This window comes from Coloeus monedula (assembly GCF_965178545.1).
Source record: "Coloeus monedula genome assembly, chromosome: 24".
Lineage (NCBI taxonomy): Eukaryota > Metazoa > Chordata > Aves > Passeriformes > Corvidae > Coloeus > Coloeus monedula.
In genome coordinates, this window is record NC_138804.1 from 5,729,831 (window position 1) to 5,744,944 (window position 15,114).

General features: G+C 55.6%; 1 protein-coding gene across 1 annotated transcript; it reads right to left on the reverse strand.

Moving 5' to 3' along the window:
• Positions 1–1,271: 1,271 nt before the first annotated feature.
• EDN2 (endothelin 2) lies at positions 1,272–4,910 on the reverse strand (the record flags this gene model as incomplete). The annotated part of the gene is made up of 5 exons (XM_082296437.1): positions 1,272–1,612; positions 2,301–2,405; positions 3,222–3,341; positions 4,442–4,574; positions 4,853–4,910. The coding sequence occupies 5 exons, from the start codon at positions 4,908–4,910 to the stop codon at positions 1,501–1,503; spliced, it is 528 nt and encodes a 175-aa protein (XP_082152563.1). The 3' UTR covers positions 1,272–1,500.
• Between the last annotated feature and the right edge of the window lie 10,204 nt (positions 4,911–15,114).

Sequence of the window (15,114 nt, forward strand, 5' to 3'; positions counted from 1 at the left end):
TCGGCACGACGCTTGCAACAGCCACAGATTTTGGTCCACCAGCAACTTGAAGCAGCCTTTCCAAAGCTCCTGTGTACTCCTGGCTGGGCAGCAGAGGGATGCAGCAGTGGCTCCAGGGCATTCTTTGCCTGCCCTGCCCGGTGACAGCCACGGCTCCCTGCAGAGCTCAGTCTGCCCGGGAATAAAAGTGCATTTGTGCCACAGCTCCGGAGCCCTGAGCCTCAGTTTGCCTGCAACGTTGGTTCTCCAGGCCCTGGGCTCAGTGTTTTTCCCCAAATTTTTCCTTCCCTCCCCCCAGGCCAGAAGATCTGGGTTTAAACCTGAGCCTAAGCTCAGACAGGGCTGTGCTCTCTTACAGAATCACAGAGGGTTTGGGTTGGAAGGGACCTTAAAATCATCCAGTTCCACCCGCTCTTCCTGCCAGTCCTTCACTCCACATCACTCTGACCTGGCTGCCCCTCATCTGAGGCCTTCTTCCCCACCCAGGTTCCCCTCCCATGGTCATCTGCTACCCAGGACTGGGCACTTATTGTCCAGAGCCCGACTCGGGCTGACCTAAGCCAAGCAGCAAGCCAGGCTTTGGGTGCCCCCTCCCCACCACCCAAACCCCCTGTCCTGAGCTTTTCCCTCCAGCAGAGCTGGGAGTAAGTTGGGATAATCAAGAGCTGGGAGTCCTCACTCAGGGTATGTCCAGGGAGATGAGATGGGGACACTGACCCACACCAGGGCTCTGCTCACCCTGCCCTGGCTATGGGGGCTGCGGCTCCTGCACAAACCCAGCCCCACAGCAGCCTGTCCACCCCAGCCCTGTGCCCGCTTTGGTGCCAGCTCTGGGGTGACTGATCCTCCACCTCAGCCGCAGCCAGGACCCCAGTGAAAATTCACCCCAGTGGCTTCTCAGCCAGTGAGTGGCACTGACTGCTCAGCTGGCTCCAGAGGATGATGATAGAAACTTTTAATACAAACTCGGAGCTGTTTCACCATGGGAGTCTCGTCCACAGGCACTGACCGACAAGAGGAAATAGTGCAAAGGTGGGCTCGGGCTGGGGGCAGCTCATCCCTGAGTGCAGTGAGCAGCCAAACCCCTCTGAATGGGGCCAGGCTGGGCCCAGGCTCAGACTCAGCCCAGGCCACTGACAGGGGCTCGGTGCCGCCTCGTCCAGCACTGCCCAGACCCCCTGGTTGTGATTCACCCACTGAGCGTGGGCTGAGCCTCTGCCGAGGGCTCCAGGGCAGAGTCCAGCCGGTGCTGCTCCAGCACGACCCTTGCCTGATCCAAAAAGGCGCAATTCAGCTCCAGGACACTTCTCGGACTGCATGGAGACAGTTTTCCCTTTACAGCAGTCTCTTGAGTGCTGGTTCATGCAGCAGGAACACGGAGACTTCCACTTCCTTCCCCTCCACTCACGGCCTTCCCTTCAGCTCTAACAACCGATAGCGGAGCTGGTGGCACCCACAGGACTCCAAATTCTTCTGGTGAGCTTGGTGTGCACCTGTCTCTTATCTCTTCTTCTTCCAGATGTTTTTCTCCCAAGGCAGCACCGGTGGCTGGGTGTCCCTCCGGGAGCGCTGCTGGTGCTTGCCGGAGCGCGGGCTGGACACCCTGAGGTCCCTGGGAACAAAAGGGACACCAGGGTCACTCTCCAGCCCATCTGCCCCCTCCTCAATACCCCATATTGTGGCATTTATCTGCCCCTCACCATGATTTGCTGGGAGGCAGGAGATGGGGAAGGAAGAGCAGGACTTTCTAGCCACAATGGAGCTCCATCAAGCCCGACAAGGGATTCGAGGATGACCCAAAGTGCTGCTCCCCCAGATCTGCCCTTCAGAAAGCATTCCCATTGACTCCGATTGAACTGCCACCAGTTCATTCATTTGCCACCTCCTCCTAGCTCAGTTACACTCCTGGAGTTGTTTCTCCCCACAATTCCACAGTTCCCTGATGTGGGGTTAGAAAAGTTCTGTCCTTTGGTCCAAAGGTGCTGCCCAATAAATCAACTTCCTACACGGTGCCATCCCCCATCTGCACACAACCCATCTGCCTGTCCCACATCAGGAACTCCCCTCTCCAACCAAGAATTCCGTTCGATGTGCCATCCCTCTGCTTTGGGAAGGGCACAAGCAGCTCTGGCTCCCTCAGCTGGAGCCTTCAGTGCCGCAGAGAGCAGAAAGAGCCAAGTGTCCCCATTTAAAGGGGGCAGGAGGTCAGATCCAGGAGGTAACTGCAGCCTGGGGCCACAACCACACATTTTCAAGTGCTCATGAGGGACGTTCAGAGTGGGTTTAGGTGCCCTGCTCACCTGAGAGCTCTCAGCAGCCCAGGATGGGGAGGCCTCGTGGCACCGCTCTGCACAGACCTCACAGGTGCTCCAGAGCTCACGGGAAGCTTCAGACTCTGGAGGTACCTAAAGAGCAAGAGGAGAAGCGTGAGCCACCACAGCCAGGCTGCGGGGAGCACAGGGGGAGGCCTGCCCCGGTGACAGACAGCTGAATGCACGGCTTTGAAGGGTTAATTGCAGCTATTTGGGAGCAATTCACGGCTCGTTCTGACTGCTGCTCCCTTCTGCCAGCGCTGCTCTATTCACAGGAATATTTAATGATCGGGATTGTAGCTATTGCCTGGCTATGGGATTAATGACAGATATCCACAGCGGCTTTGCTCCCGCCTCCCCTCAGCAGCGCTGCTGAAGCTGAACTGAGACCCCACACGCACCATGAACAGAGGTGGCCACAGAGGACGTTTGACTGCTGAGTCCCAGCTCAGAGCAGGCCTGCTCTGCTCCCCTCTGAGCCATGAAGGGGACACTGGTGTCCCAAAGCTCCACACCCTCACTTGTCCCCATTCCCAGGGTGCTGCCCGCTCTCCCTTCTGAGCAGGGGACATCGGTGTTCCAAAAATCCACACCCCTGCTTGTCCCCGTTCCCAGGGTGCTGGCAGCTCCACCTTCCCACCAGCACACCCGGTGCTTCCCCAGCCTCCTGGCAGCAGCAGCAGCAGCAGCAGGGATGGAGGTGACATTGCTGCCTCTCAGCTGCTAAAGGGACCACTGTACACCCAAACCACCCGGTGACACTGCCAGGGCTCTCGGGAGGGGAGGAAAAAGCCACCAGACAAGTCCCAGCTGTTGGCACAGAGCCGTCCCCAGGGAGGCGGTGCAGACACCGCAGCTCCTGAGCACTGCCTGTCCCTCGTCCCCCCCGGGGACATCCCCAGCGCTTACCCTGGCTTCCCCTGGCAGAAGGTGGCACAGATGCTGTCCCTGGAGTGCGAGCACTCGCACCTGCCCGCGGCCCTCTTGCGCCGCCTTGGCGGGCTGCCCAAGCCGTAGGGAGCGGTGTGCCTGGGAAAAACAAAGGAATTCAGCTTTGCCACCAATCTTTCATTGGCCAGCGGGTTTATAACAGGGTCCTGGGAGGCAGCCAAGCCAGTGCCAGGATAATAAAAGACTCATCTATAGACATAAGGTGAAAAGGTCACTGATAGGTCCGAGCCTTTAAACTCCAGCTCCTCTCCCCCATACTCTTTCCCCCATCCCTCCCTCCCGGGAGATTGCCACTCTGCTGGCTGGGAACGGGAGTTTTCTCTCCTTGCAGCAGCCCAGGTGCCCGTGCAAGGGCTGCCACATGGGCTGGGCGAGCTGGAGGCTCAGACGGGTGGCACAGCTCCTGAGGAGCACGGCCAGCCCAGGCCGGCAGCCCCGTTCCCCAGCACGGCTGAGGGGTCAGGGCTCTCCCTTCCCCGAGGGTTCAACGCACAGGACACTGCACAGCCCCAGCTGTCTCGGGGCCAGAGCAGGTTCTCGTGCTCCCACAGCCTGCTCCCAAAGCTGCGAGCGCATTCCCGCTCCATCTCTGATGGCAATCTCCTCTCCCAGAGGCTCCGGGATTGGCAGGGACTGCAACTATTCCCCGAGCAAGCAGCGAGTTGTAAATGCATGTCAGCGAGCACGATTATAACCACACCTGAGCGTGTGTGTTGTGCTCCAGTGCGATGGCCATTGGTCTGAAAGCGCTGGGAAAGCTGCTGGAGCATTCCTGAGGGCAGGACTTGGCAGCCGAGGGCCCGCAGTGCCAGCCCAGCGCTGCCTCATTAACAATACTGGCAGGCAGCAGCCAGGGTTACAGTTTGTGAGCGGGGTAAGGAACTTTCTGACTTGCAGCCACAACATCTCGGTGTTGCTCTAGGCTCGCAGAGGTACAAACCTCAGGAAAAGCCAAGCCCGGGAGGAAGCAGCGCCCTGTGCTTTCACCCTGATCGCTGAGGGTTGGACAAACACCTGAGCAGCAGCAGCACAGCTTGTCCCTTTCCAGGCTGAACGTGCACCCCGGAGCAGGTGCTGCCAGAGCCTCGCAGCGCTGGGACCCTTTCCCACCCCCTCCAGCAGAAGGTACAGCCGCTGCCCATCACCGGAGCCGCCCCGAGCGCTGCGCTCCTGCTCACCCAGGTGTGTTGACCCAGATGATGTCCAGGTGACAGAAGTAGATGCATTCCTTATCCAGCCAGCTGTTGCACGAACATCGCTTGGTCCTCGGCGGCGCGGCCAGGTGGGACTCGGGCTGGGGATGGCCCAGACCTGCAGCACAAGGAGGGAGGAATGAGCGGCCCGTCCGTGTGTCCCCTCTGAGGATCGCGGCGATGTCCCCGTGCCTGCGGCTCGGCCGGAGCGCGATGGGGCTGCGCTTTCTCAGGGACCGGGGGCTCCCCGGAGCGAGGGACCCGCACCGCGCCCGCAGCCCCCGCGCACACCTCGGGCACCCCCGGCCCCGCTCCCCGCGCCGAGGGCTGCAGGGGGTCCCCCCTCCCGTGCGGGCACCCCCGGGGCTCCGAGCCCCCCTCCAGCCCGGGGCTCACCGGCTTCCAGCAGGGCGCAGAGGGCGAGCGCCAGCAGCACGGTGGGGTGGCTGCCCATGACCGCGGCTCTGCGCTGGCGGCTTTGGGGCTTCTCCGGGGCTTTTCCTCCTTTCGCTGCCGTCCCGGCTCTTCCAGCAGAGCCGCCGCGCTGCGTCTGGAGCCGGCGGGCGCCCGGCAGGTGCTTTATAGCCCCGGCCCGGCGCGTCACCGCTCCGCCCCCGGGGAACGCCGGGCTCGCGTGGGGCGGGCGTGGAGCCCCCGCTCCTCCCCGGGACACGCTGGGCTCCTCGGGTTCCTCTGGCGGAGGGGATGGGGAGCTCCGGGGAGAAAGTGCCGCGGAGTGGGAAAAGTCTCCGGGGCCGGGATGCGGCGTGGGGGGAGCGTGTGCGGAGTGTGCCCGAGGGGTCCTGAGCGGGGCCGGGCTGCGGGTGAAGGCAGCGAGCAGAGGGGAGTTTGCGGGCAGTGTCCCCCTGCGAGCCCTCCCGGCCCCCCGCACCTCTCCCGGCCCCGGGGATGCTTTAACCTGCACAAACTGGGCAGAATTCAAGATCGAAGTCAAGTTTTCACTTGAAATGTCTTCATTTGACTGACTTTATTTTAATAAAAACGTAAATTGATAAACTCGCTTGAAATTGCTGCAGTGACGGTCTCGGCTTTCTCTCTCTTTTTTTCCTCTAAATCAGTTTAAAGACTTTTGCTACTTGGAGCAATTAAAATTTCTTGCAATAAATCTGCCCTAGCGCTGTCTCATTTCGCTTCAGCATTCATGTGGCGCATTCGACATCATCTGCACATTTTTAGGATGCGAATCATGTGAAGCAGAGTCACCTCCTGGCATGCACGAGGAGGAGTCAAAGCCCTTCACCTTGCTCGCCCTGTGTCAGGCAGAAGCAGGAAATCCCTCCTGCTCCTGGGGAAGTGTTGGGTCCTGACCATGCCAGGGATGGATCACAGCTTCCAGGCACCCTAAATTCCTTGGGACCACCGTTCCAGCTTGGAATGGCAGCTTCAGGCATGGCAAACCTTGGGCGAATCCTGCGAGCGGTTTAAAAAAGCAAAATCCCCGCATTTGCCTTTTGCAAGAGGTTCTTGGGAAAGGGAGTGTATTTTATTTGTTTATCATGAGCAGTTCAGATTTTTATGGCCCTGTTGTGATGGGCAGATGCAAGGTGGTGGCAATTACAGCCAGTGTGAGGTCTCATGCACAGGAACACGTGTGTGGGGGAAAGGAAAGGGAAATAAGGAAAACTGCAGGGAGGGAGAGTGAGGAAAACGGCTCCTAAGCCAGAGTTTCTGCTCACAGCAGCTCGTGGAAGGAAAACAGGTGATGACTGCAGTCCTGCAGGCAAAGGCTGGAGGATTTGACATTCCCTGGGTCCAAGCAGCTGTGGGAATTCCTCCCTGGGCTCGTGCAAAATGCACACAGGGGATGCGTGCAAGGGAAAAACAGCGGGAGCAAAAAAAAACCTGCACAGGAGAGCACAGGCATTTACAGAGGGCATGAATGAGGGGCACAGGGGCCAGAGCAGATGAAAAATGAGAATAACAGAGTCGAGGATGTGTCAGGCAGAGAAAATCAGGAAGAGTGCAAATGATAAATTTAGAATAAAATAAAGACAGAGCTCATAAAATAAAGCAAACAGAGGGAAGTGTTTAACTTCTGCACCAGTGCGACAAGTATCCCAAAGAAAACAGGGAAACACAAAAACAGCCTTACCTGCGACTGCCCATGTTCCAGCTGTGCCAAGTTTCAGAGTTATGTCAGCGCTCGGGTTCTGTGTGACATTCCAGATTCCAGCCCAGTGATACAACAGCTCTGCCTTGGCTCCCGTTCCTGCGCTCCTCATCCTGGTCACTGCGGGGTGAAAGACGATCCCCTCGACGTGGGGAAGGCAACGAAGCCGTGTTTGCTCACCCCGAGGGAAGGCTGGCGAGTCAATGACATCATTTGATACAAAAAGGGCGCTGTCTTTGAAGGGGTGAGGGCTGGGACAGAGCCACAGCGCTGCCACTCCGCGGGGTTGGTTTGCTGAAGGGATCAGCCCTGGCACACACAGACCTCGTGCCTTGGGCAAGGAATGAGAGTCTCAAGTTAACCTGGGGATTTGAGCATCTGGTTCAAGGAATTTCCTCCACCTTTTGTGGCTGGGGCTCTGTCACCCAGCTCACGTTTCCAAGAAGCACCTGGAGCTCCACGTACCTGCCTGCAATCCGTGTGTGGCTGCAAGTGCCCAGATGTCTGCTGCTGTCTGCCTGCCATGCCAGGTGCAAAAACATCTTTACAAACCAGGCCTTTCATCCAGAGATTTCTCAATTGTTGTCTTCATTTCCCATAAATCCCACCAGGTTGACACCACCACAGAAAACGGAGCAAATGTTACACCCTCGTGTTCATCTGTGCCGGCTGAAGGGAGCCTGAATTCCATTTATTCTCCAGAAAAAACTCCCCTGTGCTGAGCAGGCACCAACCTGAGCGGCACCCCTTGGGATGTTTGGCACCAAAGCTTCAAAGATCCCAGGGGATGTGGGGCTAGGGGTGAATGCCTCTGTTTCTTGCAGGGATGGAGGAACCCTGTGGAGAAGAGGTGGGGTTGGCACTGAATTGGCTTTGAACTGACCCAGCTCAGAGAGCTCTGTCCAGAGCTGAAGAGTTCCTGTGGAAAAACAATACGAACAAGTTGTTTTGCCTTTAGGGCCTGTGAGGGAGAATGTCCAGACAGAAGGTGAAGCAGCTGCTTCAGCACCGAACGTCCCCATAGAGCGGGTGGGACTCGATGATCTTGGAGGGTTTTCCAACCTTAGTGATTCCATGATCCAGTGACTGTTCTGGTGCCTGTGTGGTTCCAAAAGTACCTGCTTGGTTTAGGCTGAATTGTGGAATATCCTGAGTGGGAAGGGACCCACAGGGATCATCCAGCTCAGACACCCCTGCACAGACACCCCAAATCCCACCCTGGGCATCCCTGGCAGCGCTGCCCAAACGCTCCTGGAGCTCTGGCAGCCTCGGGGCCGTGCCCATTCCCTGGGGAGCCTGGGCAGTGCCCAGCAGCCTCTGGGGGAAGAACCTTTCCCTGCTCTCCAGCCTGAGCCTGCCCTGGCCCAGCTCCAGCCGCTCCCTGGGTGCTGTCCCTGTCCCAGGAGCAGAGATCGGAGCTGCCCCTCGGGAGGAGCTGCAGCCCCGCTGAGCTCTGCCCTCAGTGTCCTCTGCTCCAGCTGGACACACCAAGGGCCCTCAGCTGCCCCTCCTGTGGCCCCTCCAGACCCTTCACCATCTTTGGACACCCTCAAATACCTTTAGCTCTTGTATTTTGGTGCCCCAAACCCCACAGATGTTCGATCCCCTCATGCTGTGGGCTGGGGGATCACCCTGCACTGGGGTCTGGTGTTCTCCTTGACCTCCCAAGCGCAGAGAACCTGCCCAGCTCCTGCCACTGTCCCCGTTCCCCTGATAAGGATCAAGAGCCAGCTTCCCAAGGCCAGCCCTCCTGGCATTATCACCACACTAAAATCACGAAGGAAAACAACAGGGCTGGAGGAGGGCCGGGCCGAGCTGCACAAACACGACTCCCAAAGAAGGAACAAAGGCGTGCACAGGGTCCTAAACGCCAAAGATGGGCTTTGCCTCCTGCAGTTATTTTTTCCCTTTTGTTTCTGACTGCGGGAGTACATTGTTCGTGTCACTGTGAGGAGTTCCAGGCAGACATGACGAAAGGGACAAAGCAGCCCGGGACAGCAGACATCCCGTGCAGCCCTCACGAGCGGCACTGTTTGGAAACAAGGAGTGAGCAAACAGGAAAAGCCTTTAACCATGGAGCAGTCGGGATCCCGGCGTGCTCTTGGCACCAGCAGGAACAATGGGGTGATGTCACAAGCCAGAATTCCCCACGGTGGATGGCAGCCCAGCAAATAATCATAATTCTTATCCCGGGACGTGAGCAACATTTTTCCAGCGTTGGTCATCCCCCACGGAGCCGCTGTGAGGAAGTGTAGGAAAGAGACATTGTCAAGTGAGGCTTCCTTTGGGATGCTCAGTGCCCCCCCTGCCCTCCCCCGGCTCAGAACATCAGCTGTAATAAATCACAGCTTGCTGCTGACGGGGAGGGCCTCAGCGAGGTGCAGGGAGGCTGAAGGAGATATTTCACACAGTGAAAAAGGGTGAGAACCACAGTCTGGACACTTGGAAGGCAAAGGGGCAGAGTTTTCCCAGCTCTGTGGGGCTTTGAGCTGACACAGAGTGAATTGGGAGCATTGTCCATGGGGTTCCAAAGGTGCTGAGGATGGCCAGGGGCTCAGGAGAGAGTCCTGCACTAACAGTGGTGGTTGGGGAATTTCAACGAATTTTTCATCAATTTCAACAAATTTTTCAACAATTTTTTCAACAACTCCAACATTTTTTCCAACATTTTTCTATTATTATTTTTTAAGGCTACTAAACAACATGAACAATTTGAAGGTGTTCCCCAGATCCCAGTTTCTCCTTATTTTGGCTTAAAATCTCTTTGGCTTAAAAGCTCTGTGGAGAGTATCCTGAAGTTCATTTGCAGCATCCAGGCCTCTTCTGAGGCAGCTCTTGAATTCCCTTTTGGCTCCTTTCTGTTGATGGGGACTGGTGCCGTGGGAGGGCTGGGACAGCTGGGAAGCCCTCAGGGCTTGGGGTGGCTTTCAGACATTATTGGGCTGTCACTGAAAATCCAGATCTGCTCTGCAAGGTCCCAGTTGATTTCCCTGCAGCCACCCCAGCTCTGTGCTCTCCCTTCTGCGCTGTCTCAGGGGAGGTGGCACTTCTTGCTCGAGCTGGACGTGGGGTTTCAGCAGCAAAAAGGAGCTCAGTGAGTGCCAGCCAGGGCTGAAATGCAGCCCTGACGAGAGGAGCACAAAGCCACGAAGGGGTGCGGGGTTTGCTGGTAACAGATCGGTCCTGCTCCGTGTCTGGCTGTGGTCTGTCTGCACACACCGCCAGGGGCTGTTTGCCGTGGTCACAGTGGGGATCTTCACGTGTTTTCCCCATCCTGAGGCTCCCAGGGATCCCAGTGCCCCTCTCAGACAGGCCCCAGGTGCTGGCATTGCTGCCCCTGCCTGCCCACACCACAAACCCGAGGGGTCTCTGCTGCACGGGCAGAGATGTCCCCAGGAGAGAAGCTGGGGTCACACAGGGAGGGGAAGATCCTGGGATGTGCTGGCTCCATCCTTCCCAGGGAGGTGGGAAGGGGCAGGTGGCCTTGGCAAGGACCAACTGTGGCATCCAGGAGAGCCAGGCTGTGACCCAGCAAGGGTCTGTTCCCATGGCAGGACACTGCCCTGTGCCAAGGGCCAGCCTGGGGGGATGAGGCGGATACTCGCCTGGCACCCTGGCGAGCTGCAGGGATGGTGTCCAGTTCTGTTCCCGGGGATGGATTATCCAGTTCTGTTCCACAGGGATGGAGTATCCCAGTTCTGTTCCACAGGGATGGATTATTCCAGTTCTGCTCTGCAGGGATGGATTATCCCAGTTCTGTTCCCGGGGATGGATTATCCCAGTTCTGCTCTGCAGGGATGGATTATCCCGGTCCTTTTCCCAGGGATGGATTTTCCAGTTCTGCAGAGATAGATTATCCCAGTTCTGTTCTGCAGGGATGGATTATTCATTTGTGTTCTGCAGGGATGGATTATCCTGGTTCTGTTCCACAGGGATGGATTATCCCAGTTCTGCAGGGATGGATTATCCAGTGCTGTTCTAGGGCTGGATTATCCCAGTTCTGTTCCCGGGGATGGATTATCCAGTTTCTGTTCTGCAGGGATGGATTTTCTAGTTTGATTCCACAGGGCTGGATTATCCCAGTTCTGTGGGGATGGATTATCCCAGTTCCATTCCCAGGGCTGGATTTTCCCGGTTCTGTTCCCAGGGATGGATTATCCCAGTTCTCCAGGGCTGGATTATCCCAACTCTGTTCCCAAGGATGGATTATCCCATTTCTCCAGGGCTGAATTATCCCAGTTCTGTTCCCAGGGCTGGATTATCCCAGTTCTCCAAGGCTGGATTATTCCAGTTCTGTTCCCAGGGCTGGATTATCCCAGTTCTCCAGGGCTGGATTATCCCAATTCTGTTCCCAGGGCTGGATTATCCCAGGTCTGCTCTGCAGGCAGAAGGGACAAAGCCAGCAGACAGGTGTCACCTGTAGGACCTGGTGGCACTTTCCTGCCTGAGAATTGGAATTCCAGGGGCCAGGAGTGGCTGTGAGACAGGAAAGGGGAAGGACAGGAATGGAAGCAACTCCTGTTCCTTTCTGCAGGGCTTTGCCCTTCAACTGGAGCTCGCAGAAGCCACAGGGCATGTTTGGTGTTCCTGGGATTCTGGCAACGATGGGATGCCCTGGGATGTCTGTCTGGCAGGGAACTCCAGGGCAGGGACAGAGAGGTGTGATCTGAGGGGTCTGGAAGGGAAAAACCCAAATGAATGTCTGCAGAGGCTTTGAAATGTCTTGAGCTGCTGGTCTGCAGGGTGAGGTGATCCTGACCCTGGAACACAAATGTCACTGAATTTACAGCAGTGACCAGGCTTTGAGTCAGGTGGAAGTGGGAGGAGGCAAGGTGTGCCTCTGGGATGCAAGGTTTAAATAAATCCAGGAAGGCACCGGATAAACTGGGAATATTGGGAGTGTGTGGATGTGTAATCAGCACATTCAGCTTCATGCAGGGCTCTGGATAAACCCTTCAGGAGCAGCCAAACGTGGTCCCTCAAGGCACCACCTTGTGCTGGTGACAGCCACAGGCCACAGACCTGCTCTGGCTTTACAGTGATTTTAAAACCATAACAAAATAATAAATGTGCTCCTGATGACACCTTTCCATGCTGCTCTGGGAGCTCCTGCAGAGAGAAACAAACACTGCTGGCAACTTGCAGCTCTCCCACCCACACCAAGATATCTGCTGAGCATTTTCAAAAATGTTAGGACTCCAAAGGCTCCCAGCTCCTCCTGCTCTTTTCCTCACTACCTGGAGCATGTTTCACCCTTTCTCTGTCGATGGAAAAGGGAATATTTGCAGTCAGGAAAGGGTTTATTTAATGAAGTGAATGACAATTACAGTCAGTCCCGTGTGCCTGCCTGATCACACAATTTGTGTGCCCAAAAGGCAAGAAAAGCAAAGTGCAGAGAGTGTTTAAACAGCCCCGTGGAGACATTCCTCGTGTGTTGAGTGTTCATTGGAACACTTTAACAGGGATGTCTGCCTTTACTCCACCCTGATGGTTGAGCTCCTTCAGCTTTCCAGCCCGATGAGTGACCTGGAATTCATAATTACAATAGGTGTCATGCAATTAATCACCACCTGGAGCTGTCTCCCGGCTCTCAGGGCTTTCTGAGCCCCAGCCTCTGCAGCAAGTGCAGGAGAGCAGCTTGTGCAACAGGGCCGGTTCCAGCTGGGACAAGCCCGGTGGGACAGGCACAAATCCCCCTTCCTGCAGCTCTCGAGGTGCTCCAGGTCCAGGCACAGCAATGGGAACCAGAGCAGATTCCAGCACACGAAGTGACTTCAGGCAATCAGTTTGGAGATGTTCAGCAGCTTCAATCCATTCCTGAGCTCTCCTTCGAGGTGATATTGTCACAGGGGAGATGTGTGGGCAGGGAGCTGCAAAAAGCAGTCAGAGAGAGAAACTCCTGCAGAGAACAAGGCAGAAGTTAAAGAGAGAATCACAGAATCCTGGAACGGTTTGGGTGGGAAGGGACCTTAAATCCCATCCCACCCCACCCCTGCCATGGCAGGGACACCTCCCACTGTGCCAGGCTGCTCCAGCCCCAATGTCCAGCCTGGCCTTGGGCACTGCCAGGGATCCAGGGGCAGCCCCAGCTGCTCTGGCAATTCCATGCCAGCCCCTGCCCACCCTGCCAGGGAACAATTCCTGCCCAAGATCCCATCCAGCCCTGCCCTCTGGCACTGGGAAGCCATTGCCTGGCTCCTGGCCCTGAATCCCTTGTCCCCAGTCCCTCTGCAGCTCTCCTGGAGCCCCTTTAGGCCCTGCCAGGGGCTCGCAGCTCTCCCTGGAGCCTTCTCCTCTCCAGCTGAGCACCCCCAGCTCTCCCCGCCTGGCTCCAGAGGGGCTCTGTGGATTCCTCTGGACTCTCCCCAGCAGCTCCACATCCTCCTGGTGTTGGAATCCCCAGGGCTGGGGCAGCTCTGCAGGTGGGGAATCACCTGAGCAGGGCAGAGAGGGACAATTCCCTCCCTCAACCTGCTGCTCAGGATTCCTTTAACACAGCCCAGGACATGAGGGGGTTTTGGGGCTGCAAACCTTCACTGCTGAGCTTTTAACCCACCAAAAATCCCTAATTCCTCCCTCCCAGAGCTGGTTTTGATGCCTTCACCAGCCCGTGTTCGCCCTTGGGATTCCCCAGGTGTGGGACCTTGCACTTGGCCTTTGTGATCCCCACGAGGCTCTCCCAGGCCCCCCTCCCCAGCCTGCCAAAGTCCCTCTGGATGGTGACATAACGCTGGGAGAAAAGCAAGGAAAACAAACACAATGCAAGTGTCTGCCCTTTACACCTCAGCACTTTAATAGGAGGTTAATTATTAATTATCGATATGGTTTATTGGCACATCAGCGCATTGATTGTGCCGCCTGCAGGACGGATCCCATTGTTCTGAACAATGTGCAAATCCATGGCAGCACCCAGGGGGGTTACAAAGGTTTCCCGAGGAAAAGTGCTGATGCTGAAGCACTGAAAATTATGAACACTCAGAATATCTCGGTTTTTCCCCTAAATTGGGGCGAGGGGAGAAATGAACTCCTGAATTTTTGAATTTTTCTACATTCAGTTCAGTTATTCCAGCTCTCAGTCTTGCAATTCGTTGCAAAATGATTGGATTTGTTTCATTTTCTTCACTCAGGGAGTCAAAATTGTAGTGGAACAAAAAGTTACTCCTGTCAAAATACCACATTTTAATCCCACTTACAACTTTCCAAAACATCTCATATTTAGAAGAAGTCAGAAACACTCAATTTGGAGAAAAAAAAAAAAAACCAAAACACTCAAAACTACAAAAACATCTCCAGCAAACCAAGGAGGTCATAATTTCCATCCAGCTCTGTTTGGGAGGGGATGAGAGGCTCCAGCAGCAGATCAGTTAGGGAAGGAAACAAGGAAAGTTGTATGAGAAAGTTTAATTAAAGTGGGAGTAATTAGGTGCTGAGGAATCCCGAGGAGGACTTGGCATAGGATCAGTCTGGGCAGTGTCTTCTGCTGGATGTCTCTGCCCTTGGCCAGATGGAGCTGTAATTTCGGTTACTGGTTAACCAGTTTGCCATGAAATTCCATTCTTCCCGGCTGGAACTCTGGGGGTTTGACTCCGAGTCCAGAGGGATCAAAGCTGAGGGGAGCAACCCGATTTTCTGCTCCGCTGGAAAGTCTATGATTTTCTATTCCAGCCCAAAATGACGTCAAACTATTCGGAATTTCATATTGTAACAGAAATAATCTCGTGAGCAATTTTATCTCGAGTCACAGAAATGTGTTATTGTGAGCAAAAATTGCCATTTTTTCATATCTTAAGCAATATTTTAGTGCATTAAAACGAGTGTTGCACTTTTGAGATCTAAATTTAAACCGCACATGGGCACAGCCCATTCCAGAACTGATAGGAGGTGTTGCAAAATTCCTAACAATGGCTGATTTTGTGACCTCTGCTGCTGGTTTGGTGGTTTCAGAACAATCAAGGGGATTGTTTGGAGAGGATTGTGAGGGATTGGTTTGTAAAGGATGTTTATCAACACTGGCTGTGGTTGGGATTCAGCCCAGGGGCCTGCATTTTAATATTCACTGTCCTAATTTCCCATTGGGAAAAGGAAGGGAAGGGAAGGGAAGGGAAGGGAAGGGAAGGGAAGGGAAGGGAAGGGAAGGGAAGGGAAGGGAAGGGAAGGGAAGGGAAGGGAAGGGAAGGGAAGGGAAGGGAAGGGAAGGGAAGGGAAGGGAAGGGAAGGGAAGGGAAGGGAAGGGAAGGGAAGGGAAGGGAAGGGAAGGGAAGGGAAGGGAAGGGAAGGGAAGGGAAGGGAAGGGAAGGGAAGGGAAGGGAAGGGAAGGGAAGGGAAGGGAAGGGAAGGGAAGGGAAGGGAAGGGAAGGGAAGGGAAGGGAAGGGAAGGGAAGGGAAGGGAAGGGAAGGGAAGGGAAGGGAAGGGAAGGGAAGAGAGAAGAGAGAAGAGAAGAGAAGAGAAGAGAAGAGAAGAGAAGAGAAGAGAAGAGAAGAGAAGAGAAGAGAAGAGAAGAGAAGAGAAGAGAAGAGAAGAGAAGAG